At 40.0% G+C, this 16,505-nt stretch overlaps 1 protein-coding gene across 1 annotated transcript in view; it reads left to right on the forward strand.

Annotated features, from left to right (window-relative positions):
* Positions 1 to 10,726, forward strand: part of LOC135227071 (KICSTOR complex protein SZT2-like) — a gene marked incomplete at its 5' end in the record, with an annotated part of 399,314 nt that extends 388,588 nt beyond the window's left edge. Inside the window, 3 exon segments of the mRNA XM_064266896.1 lie at positions 5,168 to 5,334; positions 7,733 to 7,838; positions 8,187 to 10,726. Of these exon segments, the coding sequence (XP_064122966.1) occupies positions 5,168 to 5,334; positions 7,733 to 7,838; positions 8,187 to 8,318 (405 nt within the window).
* Positions 10,727 to 16,505: the final 5,779 nt, after the last annotated feature.

A 16,505-nucleotide genomic window follows, 5' to 3' on the forward strand; every position in this document is an offset into this window, starting at 1 on the left:
TTGCAACACGTAAACGCAAGATTGCAGGGAGGGATAATTCCTTAAGATCTAATAGATCATTTAAATTTATTCCCCCTCCAATGATAAAGCAAAGGAAATATTATACGACACCGAAGGTCCTTTGCTGTCTAGACAAATGAACCCTAATGTTGTAAGGTTAAGGCCTGGATTAACCTTGGATCAGGTTAAAATGGAGTGCCTTCGATGACGTACCAAGAGGCTGCCACGTTAGAAGAAAAACACCCAAAAAGCTTCTTCTGTCTTTCAGGCTGCGTCCTGGTTAGACCTTTGGTCAACAGCAGTGGCGAAAATTGCATCCTCGGAAGCAACAAGGAAAGTAGTGGATGAACCATTGTTCATTAGATTAACTACAGTCAGGGTCCAAGGCGATTGCGTACCTGACAAACGTAAGTGACAATGTTTGGGCAATATCCTGCTAATGAGGAGAGATGCAGCATTGGCTAGACTAAGCCGCAATGTGGATTTGGATTCCCTGTTAGCAATGAGGAATGGGGATATCTTGGAATCGCAACTACTGTTGCCAGAGGTCATACTGGAAGCGATAGATAGAAGAAGGATGGACACTAACGATAGGTTGGTGCAACAGGCAGTTAGGAAAACCTCTAACAGTCAAACTATTCCTTTGGAGGGAAGACAACAGCAGATGTCTCGAAAGAAACCAGTGAGACATAGCATCCCTAATAGAGTCACAAGACCCTCTTCCCCAAAGAGGATAACTCATCGGCCCTTTCACAATAGAAACAACAGAGGAAGGGGCAATAGGGGAAGGGGGAGAGGCTCAAGAAGATAGGATGGGCGCCTCCCATCACTCGGCCACACCAGTGGGGGGTTGCCTGGCAAATCACTGGAAGGTGTGGCAGGAACTAGGGCAGAGCAGTGGGGGTGGTGGATGTTCTCAGGATCGGGTATTTGATCCCGTTCGAGGTAACCCGCCCCTGACAGATCAACCATTACCCCACGTCACTTATGCCCACAAATCTCAGAAGGCCACTATTCTGCAGGACGAAGTGAAGAAGATGATGGAAAAAGGAGCTGTGCAACAAGTATGCAGTCCGACAAAAGGCTTCTACAGCAGGATTTTCCTGGTACCCCAAAGCCAACGGGGAGTGGAGGACAGTAATAGACCTGTCAACGCTGAATCTGTTTATAAGGAAAACCAGTTTCAAGATGGAAACTCCGAAAACGGTTCTACAAGCAGTCAGAATCGGAGACTTTATGCTGACAGTCGATCTACAAGGACGCATACTTTCAGATACCAGTCCATCAGTCTTCAAGGAAATTTCTCCGCTTCAGTCTTGCAGGGAAAGCTTTCGAGTTCAAGGTCCTGTGCTTCGGATTGACAACGTCTCCTCAAGTTTTTACAAGAGTGTTCACCCTCGTGTCGGCGTGGGCGCATGCTCAGGGGATCAGGCTAATAAGATATCTGGACGATTGGCTGGTGATAGCAAAGTCCAGGGAGAAATTACTCAGGGACAGGGCGGCCCTCCTGCAGCTTTGTCACAAGCCTAGGTATTGTGGTGAATCAGCAGAAGTCGCAGCTGGATCCAAGTCAACGTTGGAATATCTGGGAATGGTGATAGACACAACACAAGCCCAAAGTATTCCCGACAGACCAAAGAGTACAGAAATGCAAACAAGTGGTGAATGCCTTTCTGGGAAAGCAGACACAGCCAGCAAGACAGTGGCAGGTGGTGCTGGGAAGATCCTAACCTCCCTGGAGAAGCTAGTACCACAAGGAAGGCTACACCTTCGGTCGGTCCCTACAATGGAGGATGAAGGAGTTTTGGTCACCAACAGTAGATCACCCGTACGAGCAAATTCCCTTGTCGGCAGAAGTGAGGAAAGACTTGCTGTGTGGGTGGACGACGACAATCTGACAGTGGGTGTCCCCCTTCAACAATCCTCCCCAGACCTCTTGCTGTTCTCGGATGCTTCACTAGAAGGCTGGGGAGGCCCATATGGAGGAGTTGATGGTGTCAGCAAAATGGAGTTGCAAGGACAGAGAACTCCATATAAACGTGCTGGAGTTGAAAGCAGCTTTCCTGGCTCTACAAGAATTCAGGGAGAGAGTAAAGGGACACTCAGTGGTATTGATGTCAGACAACACCACAGTAGTAGCTTATATAAACAAGCAAGGAGGCCTAGTTTCTCGGCAGTTACATGTGATGACAGTTCAACTTCACCAGTGGGCTATAGAGAACCTGGTAGACATCAAGGCAGGTATATTCCGGGAAAAAGAAAACATAGTGGCCGACAAGTTGAGCCGCAGGTATCAGATTCTGGGAACGGAGTGGTCCCTACACCAACAGGTAGTGGACAGGATGCTCATGTTGTGGGAAGGACCGATCATAGACCTATTCGCAACCAGGTACAACAAAAAGTTGGAAGTGTATTGTTCAGTAGTCCCGGACGCAGAGGCAGTAGCAGAAGATGCGCTACAACACCCCTGGGACAATCTGGACGTGTACGCATTTCCTCCATTTTGTCTAATCCGTCAGGTTCTGAACAGGGTAATGCGGTCTCAGAACCTCAAGATGACCCTGGTAGCCCCGTTATGGCCGAAAGCAGAGTGGTTTCCAGACCTACTGGAACTCCTAGTAGATGTGCCAAGAGAGTTACCTCCATGGAGGCAAACCTTCTGTGTCAGCCTCACGTGAGAGGTACCACCAGTCGGTGAAGTCCTTATCGCTTCACGGGTGGAGACTGTCAAGTATCTCCTCCGAGAGCGAGGGTTTTCGCAGAAAGCAGCAACTCAGATGGCAGGTAATATCAGAAAATCATCTGCGACAGTATACCAAGGGAAGTGGTCAGCATACTGTGATTGGTGTCGTAGGGGGAACGTGTCTCCACATCGGTACCACTATTCAGCAGTTAGCAGACTTTCTGATATCTCAGAACAGAAAAACATATGTCTGTATCTGCAGTGAAGGGGTACAGGGCTGCTCTAGCCTCAGTCTTACGATGAAAGGAGTGGACATATCGTCTTCATGGGAGTTGGCCATGCTGATGAGGAGCTTTGAACAGTCATGCCCACCAAAAGAGCTAAAAGCCCCAGTATTGGGATCTGACCAAGGTACTGAGTAGTCTGACAAAACCCCCTTACGAACCACTAAGGCAGTCCACGGATAGGAGCCTGACCCTGAAGACAGTCTTCTTATTGGCCCTGGCTTCAACCAAAAGGGTGGGGGTGGGGGGAGCTACATGGCCTCTCATATCTCATAAAGCACTCGAGAGGTTGGAGATCAATGGTGTGTGAGTTTGTCCCAGAATTCGTGGCAAAGACCCAAAATCCAACAATAGTAGACGGCAGATTCGACTCCTTTACCATACCTTCCTTGGCAGACTTTGTAGACAACGACAAAGCTGAAATGCTCCTGTGCCCCGTCAGGGCACTAAGGGAGTACTTAAAGAGAAACAAGGCACCTCAGGCCGGGTGCCAGAGGTTGTTCGTAAGTACAGGACGGAACAAGAAGGAAGTGTCCAAGAATACAATATCATTTTGGCTAAGGGAGACGATCAGAAATGCTTATACTGCAGAAGACAGAGGGTCAGATAGCCAGGTGGGAGCTAGAGCTCATGACATCAGGGGTGTGAGTGCTTCTCTGGCATTTAAGAAGAACATGTCTGTGGATAAATTCTGAAAGCTGGCGTGTGGAAGCGCCAAACAACTTTCACCTCATTTTATTTGAAAGATGTTCCCATAGATCCTTGGACACCTTTTCCTTGGGTCCAGTGGTGGCGGCCCAACAAGTGATATAGTTCATCCAGTGCCCCTGGCGGGTCAGTTTGCGTCTAGTCTAAGATGAAGTATGAAAGTAGAATGAATGGGATGACTGGTCTTTTTTCTTTACTACTTTCTTCCTACTCCTTTAACTACGGGCAATATGAAGGAGAGTACCGTCATGTGCTGGAACGGACTAGATGCAGGTGAGATGGTCACCATACTGTGAAGCTATCTTAGCTGATGATATACTTTATTTCAGTAGCAACACACCCCTCTGGATAATAAGGAAAAGAGGGTGAAGGTGGATCCAGTCGCAAGGGACAAGAGTAAACAGTAGAATGGTATCTATACCCAGTGGGAGGAAACCAATAGATCCGCTTATATCTTTGGTCCTAGGTTCATTGTCCATTCTCTAGAATTTCCCTATATATTCGGAAATGGATAAGGTGGCAAACTCCCAGTCAGTTGTAGAGACTTACCTCCCTCCAATAGTAAGTCTATCCTAATGTTAAGACCGAAGGTTTGTTTCGTGTATGAACAAATACCAAATTTGTAACTAATTTGTATTTTTCATAACTAACAAACCTGAGGTCTTAACAGTTAAAGGCCCACCTCGAACCACCCCTCTAGCAGTCTAAACTGGGTTAGAAATATAACTGATGGGTCACAGGTAGCCGTGGGCATTCTGGGTATACATGCCCCGTGACCTGGTATAGATGCCATTAGTCCCTGGATCTCACAAGTGTAATTTTAATTCTACCGGTTTCCAGCTTGGCGCTAGTAAATCCTAATGTTAAGACCTCAGGTTTGTTAGTTATGAAAAATACAAATTAGTTACAAATTTGGTATTTTAAATGAGATTAGGGTCAATTTAGTTTTAGGTTAGAAATTAGAAAGTTTCCCATGAAATTTGTCCCTTAAGTCTCTATCCTTAATAAACAGTTATAGCAAGAGTAAATGCCAATATTTTGTAACTTGGATTAATTTTGTGTGATCCAATAGGGAATTACGTTCTGATTTTAAACTGTGATTTGTTAGTTCAAAGTAAGATGTAATTTCACTTAGTTTGATAATGGACATGTGTTTTATTTAACCATATAACATTATTGATAAATAAGAACAAGAATTTAGAGAGAGAGAGAGAGAGAGAGAGAGAGAGAGAGAGAGAGAGAGAGAGAGAGAGAGAGAGAGAGAGAGAGTTGATATCCTGAAAGTAATATACTATTCACTAGCCTCGATAAGAGAGAGAGAGAGTAAAGTTAAAAACCTGAGAGTAATATACTATTCATTAACCTGGGTAAAATTGGTTAAATTCACTCTTTTAATTACTGTACGTATTTTAAAGTGAGATATTTGAGTACACAGTTAATAATATTTGACCTCAAAAAAGAAAATGTGTTGTTTAATCATTGATATCTTCAGGTCCTGAGCAATGCAGCTTACAGTGAATTGTGTGAACTCTTGAGCCTTGTGCAGGTGACATCTCTAAGTACAATTGACCCAAATCTTGCCCCCTTCTTCTCAAAGCCATTGCAGTGGTATCAAGGCCTCACAAGGGTACTACAAGCAAAATACCAAGACAGATACAGGTAAGTTTTCTCATTTTGTGTATTTGGAGGTTCAAAGGTCATCCGATTAAGTAGTAAAGATTATGTGTTGGTAATATTTTACATTTTATAATAAAGCACTGATGAAAGAAATAAGACAAAAAGCCTAATATTTTTAAAGAACCTGGTTTCCTTTAAAGAGAGTGAGAGAGCTGCTTGCATAGCTCACAGTGACCAGATGATACTAGCGGATCTGGAGAGTGTTATTTTGACCCCAGCTGCAGTGCTTTATGCCTTTAGTTTCTATCCATTCTCTTCAGTCTCTTCTTACTTAGCTGTCAAATGTGTTTACCTTTCCCCAAGTTTCAACCTTCATATACGAAATCCTTTGGGTGAACTGTAAAGTCTAGTAATGTGGCACAACAGCCTTCTTCAATTTAATTATTATATTAATAATTATGATCATTTTAAAATAAGTAACAAATCAGTTTAAAAACTGTACAGCTTGATTGTAACTCAAAACTTTTTTTTTTTATTTGAAAAGATTAAACTGTAGGAAGAATTTTAACTTCTTTTTGTTTCAGAACTTTATAAATCCTTTGCAGTTACCTATTACAATGTGTTACAGAATACTTCAAGGCACTTGAGAAGGTTCTAGAATACTTCATAACACTTGAGAAGGTTTTGAAGCAGATCTTGTAAAATATAGCAAATGTGAATTAGTAATTTCACTAGGGAAAAATAGTTGGTTACACAGGCAGGGTCAGAGAAAGCCCCTAATATATACCTTTAGCATTAGCAAAATGTAAGTTTTTTTATCGGCTGTTTTAGTAAAGAAGCACTTGTGAAATCGTCATTCTTGTTTAGGGAAGTATGTGAACAATTTTACATATATCACAGTGCAGCGGTTTATGTCATGATGTGTAAATACTGGGAAATAAACTTTGATCTTGACAGTTTAGATAGTTAGAACAAGTAATGAGAAGAGAAAATTATCAAATCAGAAACAGAAGTAAATGAAAGATCAACAATAAAAACAGAAAAAAGTTTTATAGAAAGGACGTCGACACAGATCTGGTCCAGTGGGAATTCCAAGTGCATAAGGCAAAAGGAAAAGAAGCATGGAGAAAACAGATAGAATACACTATGACAGAAATTTATGAAAACCTGATACATACAACATCACTGGTGTGAGCCATGTTGTATTCATGACATTTTTATATATTTTTAAACTTCTTACTGCATCAGTCTAGTTCTCCATCTCTCAGAGTGAGAGAGCTGCTTGCATAGCTCACAGTGACCAGATGATACTAGCGGATCTGGAGAGTGTTATTTTGACCCCAGCTGCAGTGCTTTATGCCTTTAGTTTCTATCCATTCTCTTCAGTCCTCTTCTTACTTAGCTGTCAAAGTGTTTACCTTTCCCCAAGTTTCAACCTTCATATACGAAATCCTTTGGGTGAACTGTAAAGTCTAGTTAATGTGGCAACAAGACCTTCTTCAATTAATTATTATAATTAATTATGATCATTTTAAAATAAGTAACAAATCAGTTTAAAAACTGTACAGCTTGATTGTAACTCAAAACTTTTTTTTTTTATTTGAAAAGATTAAACTGTAGGAAGAATTTTAACTTCTTTTTGTTTCAGAACTTTATAAATCCTTTGCAGTTACCTATTACAATGTGTTACAGAATACTTCAAGGCACTTGAGAAGGTTCTAGAATACTTCATAACACTTGAGAAGGTTTTGAAGCAGATCTTGTAAAATATAGCAAATGTGAATTAGTAATTTCACTAGGGAAAAATAGTTGGTTACACAGGCAGGGTCAGAGAAAGCCCCTAATATATACAGGAAGGTAGCATTAGTAAAATGTAAGTTTTTTATCAGCTGTTTTAGTAAAGAAGCACTTGTGAAATCGTTCATTTCTTGTTTAGGGAGAAGCATGGTGAAACAATTTTACTATCTACACAGTGCAGCGGTTTATGTCATGATGTGTAAATACTGGGAAATAAACTTTGATCTTGACAGTTTAGATAGTTAGAACAAGTAATGAGAAGAGAAAATTATCAAATCAGAAACAGAAGTAAATGAAAGATCAACAATAAAAACAGAAAAAAAGTTTTATAGAAAGGACGTCGACACAGACCTGGTCCAGTGGGAATTCCAAGCGCATAAGGCAAAAGGCAGAAGCATGGAGAAAACAGATAGAATACACTATGACAGAAATTTATGAAAACCTGATACATAAACATCACTGGTGTGAGCCATGTTGTATTCATGACATTTTTATATATTTTTAAACTTCTTACTGCATCAGTCTAGTTCTCATCTACTCTCCATAAGAATGTTCTTACAACCCTTTTATGTTATGACTACTTTTGTGTTATTTGGTTTCCTTCTCTGTTAAAGTGATGACATTCATTGTTTTCATCTATTAGGAGTTTAACTTCAAATGATGGCAACATTCAGCACCTGTTGATTCTCAGTCCCTCCTGTCCTGAAGCATTCATGATGCTATCAACAAATTTGCATCTTCAGAAAGCAGTGAGTATGTTTAGTATATCTAAAGGAGCAGTTTTTAATTACACTTGATGTGGTAGCTTTTATATAATACACGGAGGTGTTCCGTGTTCCAGCTCAAAAACATCTATTATGTTTTATTGAACAGCAAGGAAACTTAGTCTGTGTTATCTTTAGAACTTATGTACTTTATAGTATGATGTTGAAATGTTGGATTGTTTCCAGGACAGAATAGTGTGTAGATTCAACAAACTCATTTTAAAGTTTTAAAGATAATTTGTGAAAGAAATATTATATGATGATATGCACAGCAGCACTTGTGATATTCCTTAATCCTACTGGTTTTATCTTCACCTTTCTGTTTATTTCCAGGAGTTGAGTTGCATCAACAAGCAACTGCGAAATGAAGAAAAAGTGATCATCGTAACAAATACCAAGATAATGGGCATTCTCACAGATTTTGTTAATGCGTGTTGTTATCATCTGTGGACAGGATTATTATAGTCGACACAGTAGCATTTTAGATAAGAATTATACTGAATGCCATAACAATAAGTCCGTATCTGGTGCTATCTACATATTTAGTGATGCTTAAGGATTCTCTTCCATGTTGTAACATATGATTCTTTAATGGCTTTACAATTTATCAACATAGTTTAAGATATAAAAGGTATTTTTACCCCCTTTGAGGTTGTATGACAGGTTCCCTATACATGTTAGTTGAATGTAGGGCTACTCAAAGCGAATATCGAAGTTTTTTCTTTCCAGGAAAAAGTCTTCAAAGAAAATCAGCTAACAGACCAGTTTTTACATTTGCAATATGATGTGCAGAATAAGCTGATTTTCACTGTCATATAAACAGACAGTAAAACCTACCAAACGGCCTTAATTTTAGTAGAGCAATGAAGGGTATATAATTATGCTCAACTCCAAAATGAATGAATATAAGCTAATGCTACAGAATTAGTGCTTTGAGATTTAGGCTGCACTGATAAAGTGGATCTTGAATAAAGTAAGTACAAAGGTAGGAGTATTTAGATGCAAAGTTATTACAGAAATAGTATCATTTCTCTGCAAGTAGTTTGTTAGAAGTTACAAATCTAATTTTGTTTTATACAATTTTTTTCTGCCCTTTATTCTTAAGTGGTGGTTATCTACAGCATTCAGCTACTAAAAATGTTAGGTGACAAAATGTTCTTAAATTGCAAACATTGATTTTATAAGCCTTAATCAAACTGATATCAACCAGGACAGACCATATAAAATGAGAGGTGACAGGTTAAATGGTACGATTTATAGTAGTTGATGCTACGAGTGCCAACATTGGATTTCATCACCTGGCAATGATGAGCATTTGTGTATTTCATTCACTATTTTTGTTTTTGTGTCAGTTTCACAGAGTTGACCTCTTCTGTTTCTGGCACAGTTTCCCTTCTTAGTTCCTTCCAGAACTATTTACCTTTTTCTTCATTGTGTTTATACGTACCTACTTTATTTCCACATTCTTGCTCTCCAAATCAACATTTTTTAAAAGCTACCTTTTCTACAAGTCTTCTTGTGTTTGCCTCATTAATTCACATTTAACAATGTTAAACAATTTTATGTAGTGTTATATATACTGAGAATTTTTGCACAGTATGTGTTTCTTCATGCTAATGCTTCCCCTTGCCCTCTTTGCTACAGTAAGTTACCCAGTCTTAGCTCAGGGTTACATTCTTTCAAAGAAGCCAGGTTTCTTATGTAGTTCCTTTCTTTGCAGTACATTAATCTAGCTTAACAAGATGTACATGATGGATCCGTGTAGAAAAAAAGTATACTGGAAAAAATTTGTTAAGGTGCATTGCACTGCTGTAAAATGTCATAAACAGATGCCTGCAACTTATCACATACAGCTTGATACTCAACAACTTATTGATATTTCTAGCCAGTTCCTCATTCAATTATCTAGGTTATACCAAAGGTTCATTCTCCACTCATTTGTGTAATATATGAAGTAAATGGTCAACATGTGTTCATATGTTTGACTGTAGTGTGGGTGCACCCAAGTCTGTAAACATGTGTTCCTTCTCATTGCATCACTGACTGACCTTTTTACATAAACTGACAGCACTGACGATATACTGACATTATCTTGCATTGCCGCAGTGCCAAAATTGTACCATTTTAGCTTTTCCGACCTCACTTTAAATGAACTGACCTTATATAATATTTTTTTTTAAATCTACGGCATCTCTGACCAAAAATGAATGCAGTATTTGCACTTCCATCTCTTTACTTCCCAGTACATTCAGTCAACATTAAGACGATAATAACATCCTCTTTTAATTATGCTGGTCATAACATAGTTAAGGTTTGCTAAAACTGATTTTAAATTTGACAAGACAATGATTTCTATTACAAATAGTCAGTGTTTACTCTCACTTTATTGTATGTTAGATTTTACATGAATTTTGATTCTCATGGTAAGTGTTAACAGCAACATCTTGCCATAAAATGCAGTATAGAGCTATTGATATTATTACTTCTTGTATTTATAAAATTCCTACAAACACAACTTTACCATTGTTAGTGAAAATTAAAACTATCCAGAAAGATTTAAAAGGTACTTACTGTATATGGTAAATAAATGTAACTGGAAATAGTAGTTGTTTGAGCTGCAGTTATGCAAGTATCAGCTAAATTTACATTTGTGCTTGCTGTGATCATTTACAATACATAGTTAGACCAAGTAGGCAATGGTGGTGAACCCACTGGAATGATGTTGCACAGGAACTTCACAAATAATTAGAAAATAAAGCTGAATTGGAATCTGTCAAGAAGTAATTTACAAAACAAAATCTTCACATTCTTCAAAAGACAGATTAATGTACAGCAGAAGACCACTACAGTTTTACAGTACCTCAGAACAAAAATATTCCTATGCTAAGATTCTAGGATTAGTCACACCTAGACGATCTGTTGAAAAAATTAGCTGGTGAACGTGAAGATTTGATCATCTAGCCAACTAAAAAGCTAAACTTTCTTCATTTTAAGTCTATCACCAATTCTTTTGGTTGAATTTTTCTTTAATAGTAGCACTATGGTAGTAGCATTCTTAAAATAATACAGTAATAATAGCGCATGAAGTTTAAATAATAGTTTATCTTCATAATGGTACTGATTCTGACATCACCTGACTGAAAAGAGGAAAATAAATTTTTAGAAGACCCTCAAAAATGCACACTGTACAACACAGCACAGATTATCGTCGTCTGCGTTTGCAATTGTATATTTTGTTTTATCTCTTGTTGTCAAGTTTAAGCTTTCTCTATATTTTATTTCTGCTCTTAGTGATTTGTATTTGTAAATAAAGCAGTTTTATAATTCTACATCTATCATCTAAAAATGACACCTTTCACGATTATATAAACCTAGATTTGGAATATCTGGAGCAGTATTTTACATTTCCTGAGTACTTTGAGAGGTTAACTTGATTCCTTTTAAATCTAAACATAGGTTGCACTAGCACAACTGTACTAGTGCCAAGGCATTTATATTTTAGTACGTACCGTACTGTGTAAATACTGTATATACAGTATAAATTTATATATATTTCCTATATATATATTTGGTATGATTCTCAATAATAACTTTTTATTACCTATTATCTTTCAAAGACTGTTATTGTAGGTGCTAAACACAGTATAAAATATATATCTTATATTTTTTGTATTCTGTGAATCATGACATATTGTGTTCTAGGCATTACGCAAGGTGGTGAACATATGTACATTATAAAGACTAATATTTTTTAAAGGTACTGTGGTGTCAGACATGTGTAAAGGGATAAAGGATGTACATTGTGGGCAACTGTGATTGTTCTAGCTTTACATTAACAAAATGCTCATTATTATAATAAGCACCAAATATATCGGATTTTCATATCAAATTTCTGTGGGGTTTATAATAAAAAGTAAATACTATACTATGGAAAATATATTATATATATATATATATTGGCTTATCTTAATAAAATTTTACATACTACTATAATTTTTCCTCATTCTTCCAAGTATTCCACCTTGTAGGTGAACACAGTATACTTACAGTTGCCATACATGGCAGTGTCCCTGAAGTGTCTTAGCTGCACTGCTTACTGCCTTTTATAATTCATTCTCTTTGGTCTCTTTCCACTTACATATCCCGCTATACCTTAAATTTTCGTTTCTCCCTTTTCACCTCTCATCTAAGAACAGATCCTTTGGCGACCTATAGTCTAGTAACGGGGTCTCGGAGGGATGTTTATTATTAAATCAATCTGTAATAAGATTAATTATCCCATGTGCTTAGAAGTCAGTGACAAACCAGCAACCTCAAAATCTTTCAATACTAAATGGGGGAGACAGCATGTAAATAAAATGCCTCTCATCCTTTCCTGTTATTTGATGACAGAGTGAGGCTCCATGACAATTATCTTACACAAACTCTACCTAACTGTTTCATCTGTAAATATCAAACAGACATACCCACTCAGTGTTCTTGTTTTACATGATAGTAGTGTTTGAGAAGGTTGCTTAAATACATAGTGTTGGTAAGTAACCCTAATTCATATTCGTAAATGAATGACTGTGGTGGAGGATAAGATAAGCAATTTACCAATTCCAAAAATTTATGCCAGCAGTCCATTATGAAATGTAACCCACTCATTACTAGGGAAAGTGACATATTGTCATAACAGTTACCTGTATTACTAAGGAAAGTGGCATTTCACATAAGGTGACTTACCGAACAGTTCATAGCTTATAGCTTCTTACCTACGGCAGTCGAAATTCAAATTGTTGGCGCCGCGGCGCTGCTATCTTAAGTATAGGTGATACAAGACCCGCCCACATCCGGAACCCTGGGTACTGCTAGCCTTCTACCGTCAATTTTCGTTTCTGCCGCTCACGGGGTAACACCTGTGAGATTTTCGCTGCAGTCTCCTGCGTCGCCATTTTGGATTTTGGTTTTTGTTTGGTGATGTAGCAAGTTTTTGGTTTTTTCTGCCAGTTAGCTATCTCTATTCAGTTTTTCGTCATTATTGCTAATTATGTCGAATTCTAGTTCATCTGCTGTAAGGTTTTGCAGCGCTGGCTGCAAAAACAAGATTAGCTAAGTTATGTCACGATCCGCACTCTAAGTGCACTAAATGCAGAGGACAAATTGTAATGGTATGGATGTGACATGTGATGAATGTAAAGAATTGGATGAACAGGGATGGAAGGCGGTTAGATCGCATTGCTGAGAAATGGAGAAAGATAGGAAGATGGGAAGGCAGCTCTTAGGGCTAGTAGTTAAGAATAGGTTAGAAACTACTCCTGTTCCTTCGGAGACAAATAAGTCTTCTCTTGTTCCTCTCCTTTATTAGAGAATATTTCATCCAATTAATAGTCCTCCTACTTCTCCTTTGATTACCCCTGTTCAAGTTGCCCATGTTTCCGAACCCACACACATTGCCTTGCTTGAGTCTAAGATGGATCAAAAAGTTCGAAGTGTTAGCTGAATCAGTTATGAAGTTAGGAATGTCTTTTAAAGCTTTCGTAGATAGTACAGTGAAATCTAGTGCAGTGCAAAGTGTTAATGTTGCGCCTGAGGAGGCGGTTGTCCGTTCCCCCTCGGACCCCTGAACGAAGGTCACTGTCCGCTCCCCCTCCCCGCAACCCGGGTGAGAAGACATACCGGAGGTCGGAAGGAGTCTGGGGGAGTTTGCCCACGTCAGCCGTTCGACTCCGTCGACTCGCGGGTGTCGTCCAAAAAGATGTGTAAGTGTTTATTGTTTGTGATTCTCGTCTGTCTTCTGATTCGGAAGTGCAATCGCCAGTGCGCAGAAGGCGAGGTGATTTGGTGTCTCGACCGTTAAAAAGACATTCGATTCTTGCGGGTGATTCGTCACCGACTCTGTTAAGAAGTCTAAGAGGCATTGGAGTCCTCAACCTTCGTGTAGTTTTGCTCCGGATGTGATATTTAGTGAATCTCCTCCGCAGTCGCATTTTTCGGCTAAAAAGCATGGCTCTCGGACTATACTTTGTGATAATTCACGATCGCTCGACTCTCCCAAGCGATTCCTCGGTTGCAGTTTCGCAGCTCGGTAGCCTCTGTTCGACTCCGTATACTGTCCAGAGAAGCGTATTCGCTCGTCTTTGTTTGTTCGACTCCCCTCGCCGTGAGTCGATAGAAATTTTCGACTGGTTGTTCGGCCCCTGTGTCGACGTCGTGGTGCGGAGACTTTCACCTGTTAGAAAGAATCGTTCTTCGACTGAAAGACCATCGACTTCTACAGTGTTAGACGATTCTACCTTAGCTCCATTTAAGAAGCATTTCCAGGATCTTATGATTTGTTGAAATCCTCCACCGGGGTAGAACATAAGCCTGATTTCGACTCTGCTTCCGTGCAGTCTGAAGAGGAAGCTTTGGATCAAGATGACAAGGATTCGTCGGCTTATTCGAGTCTTCTTAAATTTTTCCTGTCCACTTATCCAGATTCTTTGAACCTGCTTCTCCGTCTTCACCGCCTTCAATGTTCGTTAAAGAATAGGAAGACAGCGTATTGCGTGTCTACCTAAACTGGTTCTTTCTCAGTCCTCGAAGCAGGCCCTTAAGGAGTCAACAGAGTGGCTTTCTAAGAAGAGGAAACAGGTAAGGCTTCGTTTGCTTTCCACCTTCTAAGCTTCAGAGTAAAGCGTATCGCTTCTACGCAACTGGAGAAGTTCCTTCTTTGGGAGTGTCTGCCTCCTCCCAGAGAGACTTCTCCGGTTTAGTGGACTCACGACCGAAGAGCAGCTTTTTCGTCAGCTAAAATTTTGTTTTCTTCTTCAGAGCTGGACATTTGGTGAAGAATATTTTTAAAGTATTTGAGGTATTTAGTTTTTTTTGACTGGACTATTGCCTCTTTAGCTCGCAGATTGAAGACTGTCAGTCTTTAGAAGAAGATTTTGCCACAGACCTGGTTAGGAGTTCTGTCCTCTGTGCGGATAAGGCTGTTAGAGATGGTCAGGAGAATTAGCAGCCCTTTTCACAATGGGAGTGATGAAGAAGAGAGAAAGGTGGTGTTCTTTCGTGTCTAAAGGAGTCACTAATAACCAGAAGTCGGCTCTCATGTTTGCTCCTCTCTGTAAATCTCATCTTTTCCCTGAAGAAACCATTCACAAATTCTATCGAAATTTAGAAAAGAAATCTACTAATATCCCTTCAGTTCCAGCGTTTCCGAAAGACCTCTCCGCAGGACTAAGTCTTCTCCTCTTCAGAAGCATCCCTTTGAATGGGATAAAACTAAGTGGCAACAGGACTAATTTTGCGTCCACTACAGTCCTCAAAGACGTCCGAAAGAGCCTACTCCGACAGGAGCTAAGTCTTCTCCTCTTCAGAAGGCATCCCTTTCGAGGGAATAAACCTAAGTGCAACGACCCAGGGGACTAATTTCGTCCACAGTACATCTCAAAGAAACCTCCCCCCGCCAAACCTTCGGACAAGTGAGAAGCCTTCCTTCACGTGAAGTAGGGGCAAGACTCCATCTTTTTTGGGAAGAATGGAGTCGAAGAGGTGCAATAGGCAATGGGTAGTTCAAGTTCTTCGAGAGGGATACTCGATTCCATTTGTTTTAGATCCTCCTCTCTCCTCGATACACCAATCAGCTTAACAGCATATTCTCCAGGATCAGAGAGAGCTTTGGCTTTAGCAGCAGAGGTCAATGCACTCATCAAGAAGGGAGCAATAGAGGAAGTCCTCGACAGTTCTCAGGGATTCTACAACAGACTCTTTGTAGTTCCCAAAGCCTCGGGAGGTTGGAGGCCAGTGCTAGATGTAAGCGCATTGAACCTTTTTGTGCTGAAGACAAAGTTCAATATGGAAACAAATCATTCTGTGATGTCGGCACTTCGCCCAGGCGATTGGATGGTGTCCCTGGACATGAAGGACAGCCTACTTTCATGTCCCGATTCACCAGAGTTCAAAGAAGTTCCTGAGATTTGTGTTCGAAGGGAGGACGTATCAATTCAGAGCCCTTTGTTTCGGCCTTTCGACGGCCCCTGAAGTATTTACTCGTGTTCTTGCTCGCATTGGGGAAATGGCTGCATATGTTGGGCATAAATGCAGCATTTTACCTGGACGACTGGCTTCTCAGATCGGGTTCGAGGACACAGTGCGTGAAGGATTTACGGAAGACGCTGTCATTAGCGAGTCAATTGGGAATTCTCATCAACCTGGAGAAGTCTCATTAGTGCCGTCCCAGAAGATCCCCTATTTGGGATGATTCTGGACTCTCAGACTTTTCGGGTTTTTCTGTCCCCGAAAAGAAGAATAGAATCTTGCCTCAAAAAAGTGAGCCAATTCCTGAATCGTCAGTCCTCCTCCGCCTTGGAATGGATGAGTCTTCTAGGGACGTTATCATCAGTAGAGACGTTTGTAAGTTGGGTCGTCTTCACATGAGATCTCTTCAGTTTTATCTCAAAGCGAGTTGGTGTCGGAAGTCTCAACCAGACACGTATTCGTTACCCAGTGTCGGAAGAGATCAAGAACGACTTGAGATGGTGGATGTCGAGGGAAAGATTGCAAGAGGGTCTCTCCCCGACATTAAGGAACCCAGACGTAGAATTATACTCCGACGCATCGGACAGAGGTTGGGGAGCTCTCCTAGGGACCAAAAAGATCTCAGGATTATGGTCAGAGAAAGAGAGG

The sequence above is a fragment of the Macrobrachium nipponense genome, chromosome 15, assembly GCF_015104395.2.
Source record: "Macrobrachium nipponense isolate FS-2020 chromosome 15, ASM1510439v2, whole genome shotgun sequence".
Classification (NCBI taxonomy): domain Eukaryota; kingdom Metazoa; phylum Arthropoda; class Malacostraca; order Decapoda; family Palaemonidae; genus Macrobrachium; species Macrobrachium nipponense.